The 20,235-nt window shown below is 40.9% G+C and overlaps 1 protein-coding gene across 1 annotated transcript in view; it reads right to left on the bottom strand.

Moving 5' to 3' along the window:
- Positions 1 to 13,144: 13,144 nt before the first annotated feature.
- The window catches only part of TBC1D8B (TBC1 domain family member 8B), a 765,078-nt gene continuing 757,987 nt past the window's right edge, over positions 13,145 to 20,235 (bottom strand). Inside the window, exons 20-21 of the mRNA XM_085608029.1 lie at positions 16,833 to 16,930; positions 13,145 to 15,254 (exon numbers count right to left, since the gene is read on the bottom strand). Coding sequence (XP_085464155.1) covers positions 14,847 to 15,254; positions 16,833 to 16,930 — 506 coding nt within the window. The 3' untranslated portion in view covers positions 13,145 to 14,846. The remainder of the gene's footprint in view (positions 15,255 to 16,832; positions 16,931 to 20,235) is intronic.

Genomic DNA, 20,235 nt, shown 5'->3' on the forward strand with positions numbered 1-20,235 from the left:
TCACCCCTATGGTAGGCCCAACGGCAGGCTGCATTGTAAGTATAAGGTAGGACATTCCCTGGTGTGTGTGGCATGTCCTAATAGTGAATTACAGCCATTTTCGTTTTTCACTATTGCAAGGCTACCTGTTCCCCAAACTGACTCAGGGAACATGGTAGAAATTCGAGTTTAGTATGCCTGAACTCAGAATGATAAAATGCATCTTTTAGTGAAGTTGGTTTTAACATTCTATGTTTGAGAATACCACTTTTATAAAGTAAGTATTTTCTTGTCTAACCATCCAAGCCTGCCTCTGCTAGGTTGTGTATTCCTTGTCTGGAATTTGAGTGACCGGGGATGGGGGATTCCAGGAGACAGGGTGAGTCAGCACAGGACTGAATAGAGAGATCTGCATGCAGATGGGTGGAAGGAGTTGCACCTGGGACCGGAATAGGGCAGTGCCTTCCCTCCACAATGCTGGCTCCACCTCCTGTGGTGCGTCTGATGTCTCTGCCCTGCACTGTGAAAGGAAAGAAGGGGTCATGTAAACAAAGTGCTCCAGGACTGACCAGAACTGGTTTGGACTAGGCAAAGGCATCTCTGCCTTCAGAGAACAAAGAGAAACTGTGTATAAAAAGGGGGACCCAGACCCCAGAACTTTAGATCACTTTGGGAAACAAGAAAAAAACTTTGCTGAGGAGAGGAACCAGAGAGACTGAGGAGAGACTATCCCTAAGCTTGAGGGATTGGCCTGCAGTGGTTGCCTGACTGCCAAAGAGAGGAGAAAGGTACTTTGTGTATACTTTATTCAACTTGTGAAGGATCTCCAAGGGCTTGAGAAAAGAGTTTGCCTCCTGCTGAAGTCTCAGGGACAACAGACTTCACCAACCAGCTCCCCAAGAGTTCTTTGGAAGAGCCTGCTGTTTTGCGAGACTTTGAGGGACTGCGTGTCGCAAAGAGCTGGAAGCACGACTCACGAGCAAGAAGCATCTCACCGAACTGCCGCTGTCGCATCACCGAAGAGGATCGAGGTCGCAGCAGAAGCCGTCGCATCACCGGGAAGCATGTCGCAAGGCCTGTCGCGGCCCAGAAGAACCGTTGAGTCATCGCAGGGCCACAAAAGCGCCTCGCCAGAGAAGAGGATCGACGTCGCATCAGACGCCGCCGCATCACCGGGAAGCGTGTCGCAGGGCCTGTCGCGGCTCGCATTGTTGTCGAAGCAGCTCGCATCGGCGGGGAGAAGGATCGACGTCGCATCAGATACCGCGGCATCACTGGGAAGTGTGTTGCAGGGCCTGTCGTGGCTCGCATTGTTGCCGAAGCGTCTCGCATCGCCGGAGAAGAGGATCGACATCGCATCAGATGCCGCCGCATCACCGAGAAGCATGTCGCAGGGCCTGTCGCGTTCCTCATTGTGTCGCATCAAGAAAAAGACGCCATCTTTGTTTCTTTGCACCGGATCTTCATCGCATCACGGCGTTGCTTGCCGCACTGCCACAGAAGCACAGTAAGAAACCGACGCATCACCTTCCCTCACACAGATCAACCAACGCATCCCCTACACAGCAGTAGGGACCCGACGCATCACCATTCTTACGTGTAAGGAACCGACGCATCACCTTCACTGCAACACTTTCACTGTATAGCGTTACACATCTTAAGGTACATTGAACTCAAAGTGTCGCATTTTAACATCTAAAGAGAACTAGGCTAATTCTACCATTTTAAGTACAGTATTGTGGATTTTTGTCGTTTGTGGTCTTGTGATAAGTCTATATAAAGAATACTTATATTTGATATAAAACTTTTGTGGTGTCCATCTGTAGTGTTGTCACTTGGTTACTGTATGTGTTCACAAATGCTTTACACACTGCCCCTGAGATAAGCCTGTCTGCTCGTGCCAAGCTACCAAGGGGGTGAGCAGGGGTTATTTTAGGAGTGTACCCCCTTACCCTGACTAGACACAAGGGCCCCTACTTGGACAAAGGTACCTACCTCTGCCGACTGGAGACCCCCACATCCAACAATGAATATCAAGAGAGGCAGGAGTACATGTAGCCTAAAGAAATTACAATATATAATAGCTAAGCCTCCTCCTGTTTTTTAGTGGTCTATCAAGTCTAGCAATAGTGTAACCTGTTGGTAATGCTGCCGTTATCTCCGGGCCAGCAGCTAAGTCTGCCCAGGTTTCGGTGATAAAGATGATATCAGCACAGCTTGTATAAATAAAATCCACCAGTTCCAATTGATGTTTTAACATGGATCTGGCGTTAATCAGTACAGATGTGAATTTTGAAACCTGGGCTCCTTGTGGTCCGTGAGAGAGATTTTCCTGATAGATCGCTTGTCTTCATAAGATTTTACAGGGCTTGAAAAATCAAAAAAATGTTACTAGGCCTGCAGGTCTAGTAACTTGAATAATCTACTTGACCTAACTGTAATGTACTTGACCTGCGAGCTGGTGTCAAATTGTGTGATCCTAGGCAAATATTTTCTTATGGAGTCTCCTTTTTCTTTACCACATATGAAAGCACCTTCAAATTTGCAAGCTCATTATTTCTGCTGTACAAAAAACTTGTTATTCGCTAGACTAAATGTTTGCTCCATGTAGAACATGATTCAAGCCCACATGATTCCTGGCTTGCCTGTTAGTTCACTAATAGCATTGTCATCTGGGCAGGGGCAGTAATAATTCCTAGTTCATATTTAAAAACTCACTTTTCATGAATATATTACCAAATCATGATGTGGTAGTGCATTGTCATATACAGATTGCATATTTTCCATTGAAATGGCCACAAAACTTTCCCACTAACATGTAGTTTTACTGATAATGGCGCATACAATTTTTTGGGAAACTGGGTCTCAGCAAAAATATATAAATATTTGCACATCAGCCAGTAAAGTGTTCTAATTTGTTTTGATCCTATAAAAATATATTTTGACCACAGAATTACATAAATGGGTCTTCATAACTAATGAAATATATTTGAAATGTTTGAATAGTTCACTTAGCTATTTCAGTGTTGTGTCACAAAAAAGCCAGACATCTTACATTTACAACATCCTCGAGCTTCAGTCACAGAAAAACACAAGCATTGGCAAAGCCAAAAGGTTTTTCCTTTTGGGACTTATTCGCTTTGTCGATGTTTTAGCCATGCTGGCACAGCATCCCCGATGTGAATTCTTCTTTTCTTTGTAGTTATCGATTAATGTTTGATCGATAACTAGAACCGGGATAAAATGCAAAGGATTATATATATATATATTTTTTAAAGAGGATTAAGGGAAAGCAACAAGGATTCGGGGCAGGAAGCAACACGGTCACAGGTGGGGGAAGCAGACAGACAGGAAAAACGCAAAGTGGAGCACAGAGGGGAACAAACTGCAAGGGGGGGGGACAGCTATTACAATGCAGTTTTTACCACGCGTAGCCATTACATCGCATGCGCTTTTACAACGCATGCAATGTAATGAGTAATGGCGGCTATTCAAGTCGTTGTGAGGAAACTGAGGCTGTTTCCTCACAACGACGTGCACCGCCCCTCGAAGCAGGAACCGGGAGCAGAGACGGCAATGCTGGAGAGGAGAGAGGTAAGGGGGTTTGCGCTTGGGGTGGGGGTCACTTTTGTAGGGTTTTGGGTAGTGTAAAAGTAGTGGAATGTTTGTGTTGTGTGGCTTTTTTTAACGTTTTAGGGTGGCTTTTTGTAGTGTAGTGTACTGTTTTAGGGTTGTGTTAGTGTTTTAGGGTTTAGTGTAGTGTTGTACTGTTTGTTTAGTGTAGTGTATTAGGGTTTAGAGAAGTGCTGTAGTGTTTTAGGGTTTAGGGTAGTGTTGTAGAGTTTGTGCAGTGTAGTGTTTTAGGGTAGTGTAGTAGTGTTTGTGTATTGTAGTGCATTAGGGTTTAGGGTAGTGTTAGTGTAGTGTTTTAGGGTTTAGGGTAGTGTTGTAGTGTTTTAGGGTACTGTTGTAGAGTTTGTGTATTGTAGTGTTTTAGGGTTTAGGGTAGTGTTGTAGTGTTTGTGTAGTGTAGTGTTTTAGGGTTTAGGGTGGTGTTGTAGTGTTTGTGTAGTGTAGTGTTTTAGGGTAGTGTCGGAGGATTGTGCAGGGTAGTGTAGTGTAATTGTAGGGAGAGGACTGGGGGTTGGGGGAGGGTTGTGCAGGGGTAGTGTAGAGTCATTTACCTTGAAAACTTTTACCACGAGTATAGCTTTACCACGCATGACTTTGCGTTGTAATGGCATGCGTGGTAAAAGCATACTCGTGGTAAAAGATTGCGATGTAATTGCATTTCGTTGTCATTGACATCGCGTAGTAATACCAGCGTTGATATGGCACGCATGGTATTAGTATGCGATGTAATGACATACATCCGCAAGGGGCATCTCACAGTGCCTCTTGCAAGGCCGAGGGCAGGAGCAGTTCCACCTTCCCTTGCCCCATCCATATTTGTATTGTCCGGTTGGTCGTAAAGAGCTGCTGGCACCCCTCGGAGCGCCCGGGACACTCTATGGGACACTTTGAGAGGGTGGGGCACGGTGCCCTTAGTGTTGCCCAGAGTGTCAGAAAGACGGCCGCAGGTGCACTCTTCCCATCTTTGTGCTACGTGCGCAATAAAACAGGACAACGCAAAAGAACACAAAGTTTGTTTCTTGTGACTAACCACCCTGTAAATAAACCAGCAGCTCAGCGGGCCAGGCAGAGGCGGCAAACAAAAAAAAAAATCAGGGGAGTGTCTGCGGTCACTCTGGATCTGCTGCAATGTGAGCCGCCGTGTGCTCCTGGGCAGGGCGAGCATTAAACCAAGACATGTGCCAGCTGGCTTGTTTACCAGGTGCGTGGCAGCGCCTTTAGTGGCCCTCGGCAGGCAGAAGGCACACCCCACTCTGCGCCATTGAAGAGGGACTGGATTGGTAAACAACGCAATCTTCTATCACCCGCTGCCCCGCCCACACTTGTATGTCTGGCTGGAAAGAGCATTACCACTCGCAGCGAAAGCACGGCGCGTTGTGTTTAAATAGTAACCTGACCCACGAGGAATGCAGCTGCCACGCTCGCTCCTGAGAGCAAAACGCTGTGGGAGTAAACACAAGAAGCCTCGCAGAGTAGCGCATGTGCGCTGCTAGGCTCGACCTAAAATTTTTATAAGATAAGCTGACTTTTGACCCCTGTCTCTGAAAGCCAGCAAATGTGACAAAATAACTATATTTAATGGCATTTTTATTGCTCTTTTACTTTGTGAGCAATAAAGAAGCCTTTAAATCTTATCTTGTCCAATTGGCTCTGAAGTTGGATTTTCAACTTGCCAGAAAGGGCCCTAGGCCTGGTCCAGGCGTGGATGGGCGCAGACCGGCTTGCTTTGGGCGTGTCTTTGGCGAGCCAGTGGTGCGGACGCACCCTACGATCATCTAAATAGCCCGTCATGAAGAGGGCATGTGCAGGGGTGTAGCAGCTCCACACTTTGCAGTGCGTGCCGATCAAACCAGGTAGGTGAAATAAAAATGTAACTGAGGGTGCAGCAACCCCCTTTGAAGAGCGCAGGCTCCCCTGACGCAGGTCAAATACTGGTAACTTAAATCAACCTAAATTAAAGGTGAGAAAATAAAACATAAACAGAGCATATATACGGGCTGCCCCTCCTAAGATGGTGCCCAACTTCCATGGAGCCAGGCAACCCTGAAAACGGCACGAGGTGCATACAAGGAAAGAGAAAAACAGATTTGAGACACCAACCTGTCATAGGCTGCGCAGACGTGCCCTACGATTATCTAAAAAGCCCATCATGAAGAGAGAGCGTCCAGGGGGGTGACAGCACCGAGCTTTGCAGTGTGAGCCTATCAAACCAGAAGGGGGGGGGGGGAATAAAAACGTAACTGGGGTCCAGCAACACCCTTTGCAGTGCGCAGGCTCCCATAATGTCGTGCAAATACCGGTAACTTAAATCAACCGAAATTTAAGGTGAGAAAATAAAACCTAAACAGAGCATAAAAATGGGCTGGATCTCCTAAGATGGCATCCAACTTCCACGAAGCCAGACAACTCTGAAAACTGCACAAGTTGCATACAAGGAAAGTAAAAACTAGATGTGAGACACCAACCTGTCATTTTATCACAAATAACTACACAAGTACACAATTATGTTTTTATTTATCTTTTTTACACTTTTCAAATATAATTCTTGGTGAATATAATAATATACAACTTTGCCTTATAAATACATTTGTTAAAGGTAAGTATTGTCTGTACATCATACCTTCAACCACGGTTATCGTCGGTATACATCATCAATTAAGGCTGAGGCTGTTCAAGGAAGGACAGTTTTTCATGTAACAATTCAATGTATTTAGTTTACAAATAATGGTTTCTTGAAAGGTTTACACAAATGCATTATAAAAATGACGACGTTAGGTACGTAGTTACTTTATGTACTAACAAAGAGGTTTATCAAATAGTTTGCAGCTAATGGCAACAATTATTGCCATCTCAATTGGGCAATTGAATTGGAATACTATTAACAGGTAAATGTTCCAGTGAAGCAGTTGCAAATGTTGTTTCATTGGATCAAGTGTAACTAAAACGTTTCTGGATACTGGACTTTTGTTGGTATTCACAACATTCTCAATTAATCTTTCCACCCCAAATCACATTAAAGTGTATTCCTAAAAAAGCAAGTGATAATCATTTTCTAGGTGGAAAGATAGGTTTATTCACACACAAGAAGATTTCCCTTTGTAAAAGAAGAGTTTCAAAAGCGCAAAGCTACTGCAATGGTGAAATGGCATAATCTAGGAAATCTACAAAAATAATTTGCCCCTGAGCCATTTGTGAAAGACCATGCAGTATCAAATCTCTGCAATTGTAGACTCTAACATATGGCTGATGGGATTTCAGACTGCTTTGTAAATTGGCATTACATCAGTAGCAGAAACAAAATCAAGACAAGATCTACTGAATGAAAAAGTAATATCAGTTTTCAGCATTAGACACCAATGGACTGGAATCAAATTGATTATTTTTCTGTGCATTTCATTACATGACCAAAAGCCCTTATGATACAACCTCAATCCAGTAAACACCATTTCTAAATAGTCACATGAAAATTCCACCAGGAAAAATACTCTACCAAAGCACCATGTGAAATAAAAAAAAAATCTTAGTGCAATTTACCAAACATTTTAGTTTGAAAAAGTGCTAGATTTTAAAGGTTTGTGCACCCACATTGATTCCTTGCACAATTACAAATGGGGTTAATATCAGTTGAGAAATATCATGCCAAAATTGACACAGTTGGTTACTTACTGTTACAAACATCCAGTAATTAAATGAAGCTACTGTTTTCAACAATATATGAAACAGTCACTTTTTTTCAGTTAAGTTTCTTACAACACCATGGTGCTGTTGACATAATCTGGACGTGCCAACATTGAAAGAATTTTTTTCACACATTGCCCTCATGGGTGGTAATTAACGTAGCAACTTTCATTGACATTTGGAGGAACTGCACATGCTCCATTTTTTAACAACTCATAAGTGACAGAACAACTTCAGTGTTACCAGTCTAAACAAAGAGATGCAATGCATGCTTCAAAAGCACATGATGTCCTTTCTTAGTGGTTAATGCATTTTAATCTAAGAAAAACAAACACCGGTAGTTAACCTCAGTTACAGCAAGAAAACAGATTTAACCATGCATGCTCCATTCTGAAAATAATGTGCTAGATAATTTCGCAACAGCCCTTAAACAAGCAAGGATAAAATGGAGACATTTTATTTAGAAATATTTGTCACAAACTGGGGAAAAATAAACTGCTCAAAAAAGGACTGATGCTACTGTTCAGAAATGGATGTGGTAGTGACTGAAATAGAGCAGCACTCAAAAGAAGCCCGCACAAACAATTAGCTCTGTCATTCAGTTCAAACGTCAAGCTTAAATACATTCTGCGGAGAATTGCATATTATATCATTTCATCATGAACAGAGAGAAGCCCTCTACAAATATAGTTAAACAGATAACAAAACAGCATGCAGCCATAAGTAAACAGCAGGGGGAAAATGAGACTGAATGAACGCATCTTAAACTACAGTGTTGATTAATCAAACTTTCAAATTCCACAATGGCTATGCCAGCAAAAAGCACATCTTCAGTTCACTTGTGTTTGTAATATTTGGCGATAATAGGGAGCAAAATCCCAGCAACAGAGAATACTAATAATTACATAGTGAGTGTAAAAACAGAGTAATAAAAAATCCTAATTTACACATTTGATTAAAACCATCATCAGGTAAGGTTGATTTGTACTGCATATAAATCCACTTTAAGTGTGAACATAGAGCTAGAGATTGTGAGAATAATGCACTAGTATTACAGCTTTGCCTGTACTGGCTTATTCTACTAAATGTCCCACAATACTGCACTATTGTGTACTACATCCTGAAACATGCATCACTGACAGTCAAAATACTTCATATAAGGTAAAAGGGGACTTTGCTTAGGGAAGAACAAGGCAGTATACACACACACATACATACATATATGCACGTGTTAATATTGGAAATAACAAACTCACATCACCCTTGTTGTTGAAATCACCTGATATGACCTCCCCCTCAACCTTGAGTCAGAAGTATGTGGTCAGGCAGGCCCTGTGACCTAGGCCTGAAGCAACTGATGGACAGATTACAAGTAGGGTGACAAGTAACCCTTAGACAAATGCGCAAACAGGAAAACCAAGATTGATCCCACAGATAGGCAGCAAAAACACAATGGTCTTAGGAAATTGGCCCCAATAAAACACGCTTGGCTGGAGGGGCTCGAGTTCCCAAAACACCGTAAAGTCAGATGTCACACTAAGTTAGGAACACTCAGCCAGTCAGAACACAGCATGCACATTAAACGCAGTGGGCACGTGCTCACCATACCGGACATCTGGACACGTACCCAGTGGCCCCACATTGTGTCCATGCAAAGTTGAGACCCACTTGTGCTTCTTATCAAATGACCGGATTTATAGTCCTGTGTCTAGGCCCAGACATCTGTCTCCAAAGGAACGTACAAACACTTTATGACGCTTCATTAAACCAGCTGATCCTATTTTGCCAAATGCCTCTTGTCTTTTATTTTTACAAGGTAAATTCACATTCGAGCAACATCTGCGCACACACACACACATTACATAATGAGTAAAAGTGTATTATGGTTCAATAATAGAGATTCTGGTGACATTGTAAACCACGAGCCTGAAGATCGAGTGGGTTTTCAAATGTCATCCAATGGCGAAACAGGATCATATACGAGATATATTAACAATTTGGGCAGTTTTAAGATTGCATGTTTAGTTTGAAGCAGTTGGCTTTAAAAAGATGTAAAACTGGGAACTATATATTGAACGTGGTATTTGAAATAATGGGCTCTACTCTCTGGTTGTCTGCACCACAAAAATAATTGACTAGGTAAAAATGGAGAGATTTTAAAACAAAAACAGAGTTTGTCTTGTTAAACACATTTCAACTGTAGAAGTGGGAGATTGTTCAAGCTGTTCTCTTCACGGTGCAGCTAACAGGCACAGATTAGAATTAGAATGATTAGACTTTGTTTACCTTACTTGAATAGATTACTCTAAATGTCTGTGCCAGTGGAATACTAAGAACCTGTGGCTAAGGCGCTTATTGCATAGTTAGTATTTACTGCCACACAATTCACACATTTCAATTAATAAATACTCTTTCCATTTCACATGGATCAAAATAATACTGCCAGAGAATGTGCCATACAATACCACAAATTGTGCCTCTTCTTGCATAATTTTAGATAACCCGTAGCATAATCTGGTTCTCTGTGGCAACATGATAGTAGTGACCCAAACAATTGCAAAGCTCTGCAGAGTGGTTTCAGGACTGTCATTATGATGATGCAACCAATACTTCAAAGGAAGCCATGAACTATTGGGCATATTTCTCAGGCCCCAGTGAAGTATGGATTTTTATGTTACTGCATTTTCTGCAATAAAAGCATCTAGATTACATAATTATTTTTTCTCAACTTTTTCCTGGAGGCAATAAAACACTACAGTACAATATTTAGCTTTCTATTTTCAATATTCATTACCGTCTTTGAAAAGCAAATTCATTTTTCCAGCTAGCTGCCCACATATAAATGTAATTTTTTTTAAAAAAGTGGGCAGGTCACCAGGAAAATGCAGCAATAAAGGACCAAATTTTGTAGCAAGGTTATCAAAAAACTAATAGGTCACGAAAAGTCAAATTTTGCTGGACATTTTGTTGTTGTACTGTTTTGATCGATTTGAGCTAAAAAAAACAAAAAACTTTATCGAAATCTGCAAATTAAGCACAAACTTTATGTGCTAAGTCTGCTAAACCCATAATTATGCTGTAAATACAGCACCGCAGAATCACAATTCCAATGCCCCTCACTGTTGTTTTATTAACAACCTACTCATAAAAAGTACACAAAACCTATTTAGTCGAATTTTAATCAGTGTTTATTGCTAAAGGCACCTTAAAGATGATTTTCATCAACCGCTCTCTTCTACAGAGTTTTTAAATAGTGTTTTTTTAAAGTCTACATTCTTAACTACATAAGTATTTTCTGTTTTATTGCAATCAACCAAATGGCACAGTCACTGTTTTTTTAACCACCCCAAGAATGTAATGCAATACAAAAAAAAAAAAAATATGCAATGTGTAACATGTTTCTATATTGCCTTCATAGGGTTCCTTTAACATTAATAAACCACCCAGTCTTCTGGTTTTTGATGTTACCAGAACCCCTCAACGGTAAAATAGTACCATAATAAACAGAACAGTTAGCTATTATGTATTCTCTTGCTCTCTCTCTCTCTCTCTCTCTCTATATATATATATATATATTTTTTTTTTACAGTAATCTATACATGTAACTATATATGTGTGTATATATGTGCGCGTGTATATATATATATATATATATATATATATATATATACATATATAGGAAAAGAAAAAATATATATATTATATATAGTTCTAGTCATCAATACACGTAACTATATATATATATATATATATATATATACACAAACACACGTAAATGTAAACATATACATAAGCAAATCTGCCTTTTTGAATGAACTCAGAAATAATAAAGTGCCTTTGATTCCCCACTAAAACATTTGCTATACATTGGAACTCCGTATGTGTCCTATTATACTTACCTATAAGTCCATGAATTGCAAATGATGCATTTAGTGCAGCTATGGTATGGGAAGTTAAATGTCATATATGGGCTGCAGTACATATTTACATAACCAACAAGTGACAAAAATAGATTTCAGGAAGGAGCACTGCTGTACTATGGCTCGACTGTAGCTTAAATGCACTGCAGTGAAATATGCACGGAAAAATGCATTTGTCATGTAGAAAAAGCTTATGTTTATATGTTCACAAGTCACCCATAAAGTGTGCCTTTTAAGCACACAGGGCATGGTGCTAATATCTAAAAATAAGCCACACTACATATTGGGGTTAGTGTGCCCTAGTGAAATAAATCCCCAAATCGATTTACGGGCGTAAGTCTAGCTAGATTTTTCCCTACCAGGCCTAAGTGGGATTAATCCATTTATTTTCTACCTCCACGTAGGAAAGAGCTAGAAAAATACTTCAAAGTTATTTCCTGTTTATTTTTAAAAATCTAATAAAAATGAATTATGACATCAGACTTTTGATAACTTAAGCAGAAAAGTAACTTTATGAAAATGTACTTTTGGCTGATGGTTCAAAATCAGTCATGCCACTCATCACACCTCTAGACCTGAAATAACCATCATTGGCTGGGGGAATTAACAACTCCAGCTCAGGGCACATTTTGCTTATCTCTGGGCCTAGGAATGGATAACAGGTGTTAACGTCTGACCACTAAACAGGGATTGGGCATCCAGGAATGGACAGCTATAGTTCTCAGAACAAAGGGCAGCTTTAGCACTCCTAACTTGGAGATGCCAGGGAAGGATTTTCCTATTCATCCCCAGGACCTCCGGAGACAGCCAGGCTCTGGCTACAGGGAAGCTGGGTCCTACCATGTTGAAACGGGGGATCCTGGGCAATCTGTAAGTGAGACAAAGATGAAGTGCAGCATACAGAGGTGGGGACTGTGAGAAACTAGTTAGGATTGGGTGGAAGAAGTTCACCAATCACTGGCTAGTGCACATGATAAATCTGGCACCTCAACTACCACCTCCTCAGAACAACACTGGACCTGGCAAGGCTCCATCTGAAGAAGATGCTTTGCTGGAAGAAGACTACTGACTCCTGCTGGGAGACTACGCAAGGGGACTCAAGGCATCCTGAAACCTACAGGCACCCAGGGACTGTAACTGCTCTCCAAGGCTCAAGTGGCGGGCCTTATGTTTACTGCTTCAGGGACATAAATGCAGAAGGACCAAGAGAGTCGAGCTCAGTGAAGATACCTACATCCTGCAGGAGAGAGACTTTGTACCCAGAAGCATGACCAGAGGAGCTAGGAGTTTTGAAGCATGCTCGGAGGAGCTAGGGGTTGCAGGTCTGACCAGCAGACGATTTTCCAGAAGTTGGATATAAAGTATGAAGATAAAACCTTGGACACTCACTTGGTGTAGCTTACCTCCTCTTCATTGCGGTTGACCTGAAATTGCTCTTAGGTCCCGGTCCACCATGACTGTTGTGTTTTCAATATAACTTATCTTCTTATAGGAGCGATTTGACTTGAAACTTCAATGTTCACATCTCAGGTTCTTCGTGCCCTATTATGATAATCTTGGTGTCTTTCTTTTGGTGCTGTGTTCTTTAAATTAACATTGTTGGTACTGCTTTAACTCAACATACACCTCTTTGGAGATTGCCTGCAGCTTATTTCATAGCTACCAGGGATTAAGCTAGGGTTCGCTCAGAATTGTGCTTTGAACTAACCAGAGTGGGTTTATTGAGTTGGTATAGGTCCCCCCCCTTCCGAATTACAAACCCAATGTTTTACATTAAAATATTACACGTCTGGGCTGTTTTATTGAACAAACTGCAGTGCAGCGAAGTAGAAGCCCATATAGCACAGAGAACCTTAATAAAGGCAAAATATTTCACAGGTTTTCTATGAAATATGGGTTTCATCACCAAAATGACAGATCCAAACTATTGTGCACAATTTTAGTCTTTTCCATTGTTTAATCTCATTTCTATTCACGAAAGGTAAGCTAAGCCTGACAATTCTATTCCCAATCAGGGTCCGCTGTTAAGGGAACCTTGCAGAGGACAGCTTCAACAAGTTCACACTTCTACAAATATAATGTTTTCTAGCAAGGGGTGTTCTTTCTAAATGTTTACACTCTAAGCAACAAAATTATGTTCGGTATTTTTCTTGCCTTATTTCCCACATATTACCAAACAGTATGGCCCAGTATTTAACGGTCTTCAATAAACTCTATATTCAAGCTAACTGACCCAACATAAACATGTAATATGAACAAATACATAAAGGGTTATGTGCAATATGGTGCTATATTGCATCTCAGAGTTACAATGATATTTACGAATGACTTGTCTTTTGGTGTCAATGTTGATGGTGTCTCTGGAACCCCTTAATAGCAATATAAAACCTATTACATGATGAATCATCTCTCTCTCACTACATCTATATATATCTATATGTAAATCTGTGACTATACACATATATACACACACACACATATATATAAATATAGATATATCGCCAAGTAGTTTGATGATCTAAGGTTATCAAAGGTAACATCTCCTACACAGTACGATTTTGATGTGCAATGTGTAATGGGGATCAGTGAAAACTATAGCTACAGAAGGTTTTAAAAATCTGATATTCAACAAACAAAAAGAGAGACTCTGGCTGTTACTCCTGGGTGATGGGTGGCCAGCTACACAGTGGATGGATCTCTGAGCTAGGCAAAATATATTCTTAGTCTTACCCTGGGATGGTTTCAAAATGTGAACACTATGGAAGGAGATTGTGTTCATGACAGCAGCGAATGCAGTGCTGCACAATCCAAGGGAATGTACTGGATATCTCTCTGCACAGGCTAGTCATAACAGCAGAAGTGTATTTTTTGTCTTTGATTTTGCACTTGCATTGTCAGATAGAAGTTAAGTACAACTCAGTAAGGTTTTACAGTTTTTCCATGCACTCTTTCCGAACAATTAAACAGACTATCAACACATTTTAATCCAAAAACCCGTGATGACTCGGAAAAAATAAATAATGAAAAAGAGCACTTAGTTCTTACCTGGAAGAATGTGCGACTGAATGCTCTATTGAACAACAAAAGACTTTTCATTTTCAAAATATTAAAAATCAGATGCTTTATAGTACAGTACCACTGTTAGCCCTAAAATGTGGAAAAAGGGTGTTTGCACTCACAGTCTGAATAGAGAAAGAGTGCCAAAAAACAGACTTGAAAGAATAGTATAGTTATTACGTATATATTATGGCTATTTCTGTAATTTCACTGAGCAGGAAAAATTTAAAAGTGCACATATTTGGATCTGAAAATAACAAATAGGGGCATTTCATAAAGACCGTGCATGTAATCTGTAAAGCTTTTGCCGAGATACAGTCGAAGGAGGAAGAGAAGATTGAAATGTTAATTTCACCCTTAGTTTGAGCTTAGCCAATAGTACACGGACTACTTTGATAGCTCTTGTAGAAACCAATAACAGATTAGTTTGTCTGCTTTAGTGAGGACAATAAAGTGTAAGAGTAGTAACCAAAGTGTTCCCTATATGATGGTTCAATGCTCTCACCTCATTGTTGGGGAAAAAAAATAGACGGAAAATGCCCAGAGACCTAAAGATGGCTTGGTGCTGATAAATCACAACTATACTCTTGTCCTAACTCTTAGTTGTGAGGATTTTGCATTTTCTAGTTTTGTTTTGGTATCTATCGATTTTTCAAAAAAACGGACTAGTGCAGGTTCATTTAGCAAGGAGGCAAGGATCTGCTCAAAGGAAAATGACCAGCCACTCTCCACCTTGGGCTGGGAATTAGATTTTTCAGTCATTTCTGCTGCACCACTCTTCTGGGGGTGATGAACAGGTTGAGTCTCTGACTCTTCTCCAAAGGGCTTGCTTTTTGCTGTTGCAGTGGGACTTTGTAGAATCCGGCCAACTTCTTCCATTTTGATCAAGAGGGTGGTAACAGCAGCGATGGCCCGATACATCAGCTCCTCTTCAGGGTCTCCTTGGAATAAGTTGTACAAAGTATTTGAGAACTGAATGAACTGGAACTGTAATGAAAAATGAGAGAAATGAGCAAAAATTAAGTTATTCTTAAATCTATTTGCATATGTATTCTGCATCTGATTCAGATTTCCTAAACTCAACTTCTCTCATACATCTCATCTAAAATTACCAAACATACACAACTTAACATAAAATATTATGGAGATGCAACAACATTGCCTTCTTTAATAATTTTTTTACGCCAACACATATTCTCTTCCTCAGCACTATGCAGATCTCTTTAACAACCAAGCAAGCAAAGTAGATTAATACAATGCAATCCCCCCCGAATCAAGGAAGACCGTCACCCAAGCACTCAACCAGCAGACTGGACTACGGCAACGCCCTCTACGCCGGGATCAACAAGTCTCTGCTCAGCAAACTCCAGACCATACAGAATACCGTAGCCAGACTCGTCCTCGGCATCCCTCTACACGAATACATCACCTGCGCAACCTCCCCAGGCTGCCCGTTGAGAAGAGATTAACTTTCTAGATGCTCATCCATGCCTACAAATGCCTCCACAACACCGGACCCCAATATCTCAACGACAGAATCTCCTTCCACGTACCCAAGAGAAACCTTTAATCAGCTGACCTTGCCCTCGAACCCCCGTGCATCCGCAGAGCAAGAACGGGTGGCAAAACCTTCTCCTACATTGCGGCCAAAGCCAGGAACAACCTCCCGATAGACATCAGACATGCCCCCACCCTGCACATCTTCAGGAAGGCCCACAAGACCTGGCACTTCAACTGACCGGAACTGCACCCCCCACACCCCCTGCGCCTGAAACCCTCGCAGGTGAGTAGCATGCTTAAAAAAACCTGATAGACTGATTGTTTGAAGTGTTCAGGGCTTTCATTTCATGCCCTCTGAATAGAAGCACAGAAATTGCTTCAAGTCTAGGAGTAATCCTAGGGAAGCAAAACTCCAACTTTGTGAATCCTACCGAATAAATTTCTAAAGAGCAAGCAATTTGATATTCCTTAAAATATTGGGTTGAAAGCATTACATCCCCTAAAACGCTGTACTACAAGGGATCTGCTTCAGAATTATCTTTGTGCTTGAAGTGGTTGGCAAACTGCATGACCCATGGCCAAGTGGCCAATAAGAGATTACCGGTGAGCATGTAATGTGTAGGATCTTAAATCTAGTTTTGGACTCAACTGCTTTTTCAACTTGAGGCTTGCACTCGTTATCTGGGTGACCTCTGTAGATTAAATTCCACTGGCGATTATTTTGTTTACGTGAAATAAAAATGTGAACTTTCAGAACTGAAGCTAGAACAGGCCACTCCAACTGGATGTTCTTAACCGATGTGGCACACATCACTAGAACCTATGTTTTAGCTGAATTCAGATACAGGTAGTGGACCTTCAATCAGGAGTAGATATGGTCTATTTATCGATATCAGTGGGCTGTGTGTAAATCTATATAGATGTTTACTACAACAAGCATTCTCTATCTATGTACTGTTTGATATTTGTACACATCATTACCTGTGGGTGTCCCATACAAATGACGCAAAACACAAAGGGTCAATGTATTCTAGCAGCAAAAAAAACAGAGAATATCATTTTTACCTGATTCATTCTTGGCAGATCCTTGATGTTTTCTTCTTTTTTCACTAATTCATCTTGCCATTGCTTCAAATAAGCCTGGATGTCAATCTTCCCTCTGCCTGGTGATGTACAGAGCATTAAAGCATGAGATGTAATGGTAAAAAAACACAATATGTACCTCACACAGTTAGTGATAACAGCTCTTTAATTACGATTGAACTGAATGTTCCCACTGAAAAGCACATTCGGGTTTTCCAACAACCATAGTGCAGTTTGAAAAATCTGCAAGAAATCTGGCACTTCTCATCTGGCAAAATTTCAGCATGTCAAATTTCATGCAGAATCGTGTAAGAGGAAAAAAGATAAGGGGTGACAAAAAAAACCTAACTTCTCCATTTTAGTTGCCATGGGGAATTTTAATCTCCACTACAGCAAATACTCCTGGACAGAATTGCAGGAAACCGGACATGGAATTAGATGTTTGCTCAGAGTAGGTGCTTTTTGGTTTGCTGCAAATCTGTCAACTACTTTTTTGAAATAAGTCATAAAAAAAGGTTCCAGTGCACTTTGAAGGCTTGCATTTTTTGGCTACTTAAACAGCTGGAAATGTTTTTTTCTATTTGCTCATAACTTTGTGCAAATTGAAAAATCTGCTCTACATTTGGCAGACATTTAGCATATTTATCATAGTGTTGGTAAGTCGAGTTCTGAGCAAATCTCAAAGCTGCATGTAGTGGGAGTTGACCGAAGGTGGATTAGTTGCTGGGCTTGGTCACTGACCAGGCACGGCTGTCATCCCCCCACAACGAATGGCCATAGGTCCTGTGCATCGGGTGTTGGCCACTAGGAAGCCTGGATACAGGGCCTTGCTACCATCCCAAAGGCTGTGCACAACAAGTGTTAGACATAAAGCATGTTGAGTGCATGGCTTAGCCGCAAGCTAAACCCATTAGTCAATTCCCACTACAAATTACAATTTAGGTGTAGCATCCATGGTGAGTTTTTCATCTGAAGAGAGGTAACCCGGCACCCTCAAGAAACAGATCTTTACATACTACTTTGACATCAGGTAATCTAGTGAGTGTTATAATTAGTAGCCAATGTAGTATAGGACAATAGTACCTAAAGGACGATGAAACTCACTTATCTGTTGTGGCATGATTCATCATCAGATTCCCCATCTAGCTTTGGGAAACAACAAGGAATCTATCACCCTAGTACTGTAGGGACTCCTGTTGATGATACCTTTAAGAGGGCAAGTTGTTTGAAGTGTCAAGGAAGTTGGTGTCTGTGGAAAGAAACTACTGAGTTGGCTACAAATCAGGTACACATTTATTTTTTCTCCGCCCATAAGATAAAAATGAGCAGGCCCATGTCTCAGGCTCTGCATGTGTTTGTAGTCAACAGGTTTCAGCATTATGTGACTAAAAACGCTTTTATCAAGACTTGTTCCTTAATAATAAAAAAAAAACACAGATAGGATACAGTGGCCTAGGAGTGGCAGTACTGGCGTCATAACCGAGACCTACAGCAGACAGAAAAATTCTCAAAGCTCACCATGACAATGAGTCGCAATGAAATCATCATTCACAACGTCTCTTTGTAGCAAGAGGTGATCAACTGATCACCAGAGTGACATCACAACAATAAACAAAAACGCTTAGCTCCATCATGCCATCATCCTATAGCTTGCAGGGACAACCTCCCTTTCGCCCAATATGTGAGCATCAGAAGCAACTGTACAGACATAGAGACATACAATTATTAGGTCCTAATACAAGTTAGAAACTGGAAGTCTGACAAAATGCTGAAAAACTATTAAAACAATCTAAAAAAAGGGGGTATGTAATAACCAATGAGATATCAACAGGCAAGTGCCTTGGGGAGTACCTCATGGATGGGTCTGCTTAGTGAAATACAAAATTCCAGGATTGGATGTAATGTATCATAAGAAAGCTTTAAAGGTAGATGATGGTTTATTAAAATAGGTTTTAAAAAAACATTAGACATTCACTGATAAACCACAAGTTAAGTCATGGATACAATTTTCAATTAAAAAAGAAAAAAATCACCAGTTAAGCAGTGCATTGCTCATGATGTGTCATACCCTTCGCCCAACCTCTCATAAGGAAACCCTCAACTGTGCAAGGCCTTCAGTGATCGTGCTGGTTTCACTGACTTCCCTCCATATCGGTTGTTAAATTTAAGAGGAGCACCGATTTTCGACCTTGTCCTTGTGGTTACCTGGTCCTTCTGATCATTTTATGGAAAACTAGGGTAATGTTATTGTATTCTGCTACCACTTCCATCACATGCTTGACGCTTTGTAATGCTTATTGGGCCCTTTCATCTCAAGTCTAAGATTGGTATGCCATCTTAGCTGTAGGTTTAATTGAATTTGTAGCTCCATTAACTTTCTTTTAAGAATATTCGAGCCAACCTAATAGGTTGAGGGGGTGGGTTTTTATCAGTCTTGGATGAATTGGACATGCTTGCACTGCTGTTCCAATATAGAGATTAGAGAGTATGGAAGATAGGATACACCACTGTCAGTACTCTGTGAACCTGAGCCACGACAGATATAGAGCCATGTTGATTTAGTGCAACCCTCGCTCAAATGTCCCTATGAAAGGCACTCATCAAGCTTTGTAGGACCATGTGTTGTATCCTAATGCTTGCATGCTTATTCCATAGTTTGGGACATTACAGTGTTGAATGCAATATGGAAGTATAGGAAGCATGTGGAGACTGTGTCCTTCCTTTTTTGTATGTATTGCTACATTGTAAGATGAGAAACATGCACTGGTCCTTTCATAAAGCACCTGCTCTTATACTGTCATGATTTATTTGAAAACCTCATTATTTAATTTTCTGCCATCCTCCAAAGATAGAACTTCTAAAAAATCTTGGCTTTTATTTCCAGTTATTTGATTGGTCTACCTTTGCTGGCGTCAGGTTTCTTCCATACTGCGTTCTACCTCCAGGTTTGTTGGATCTCGTGGTTGCTGTAGATAGGAGTGAACTCCTTGGAAAGAACGCTCATCCAGCTATTAGAGCTGGCCAGCAGTGCATCTGAAAGCACCCTATCTAGCCCATCAGGTTCCAAAACGGTCTTTGGCTAACATACAGGATCTTGAAGGTTACCCTCTGTTAGACTGTAACCCAGTGTAGGTTTTTGAGGGCAGGTGTGACGTTATCTGAGTTTTCTAAGAAAACTACGAGTCTTGAAGTTCCTTTTTGCATTAACTGAAGGTGCTGCAAGATGTGCATGCCGCAGTGGTAGAAAAGGTGTGATGAAAGTAGTGAACTTGTGATGAAAACCTACCACCAGGGTTACTTTACTAAGTACATTTAGAAGGTATTCTGCACTCCAAGACACTGCAATGACTTGATGAGTGAACAAACAGAGTAGGACCAAGAGAAG

This window comes from Triturus cristatus, chromosome 5_2 (genome assembly GCF_964204655.1).
Source record: "Triturus cristatus chromosome 5_2, aTriCri1.1, whole genome shotgun sequence".
NCBI classification, from domain to species: domain Eukaryota; kingdom Metazoa; phylum Chordata; class Amphibia; order Caudata; family Salamandridae; genus Triturus; species Triturus cristatus.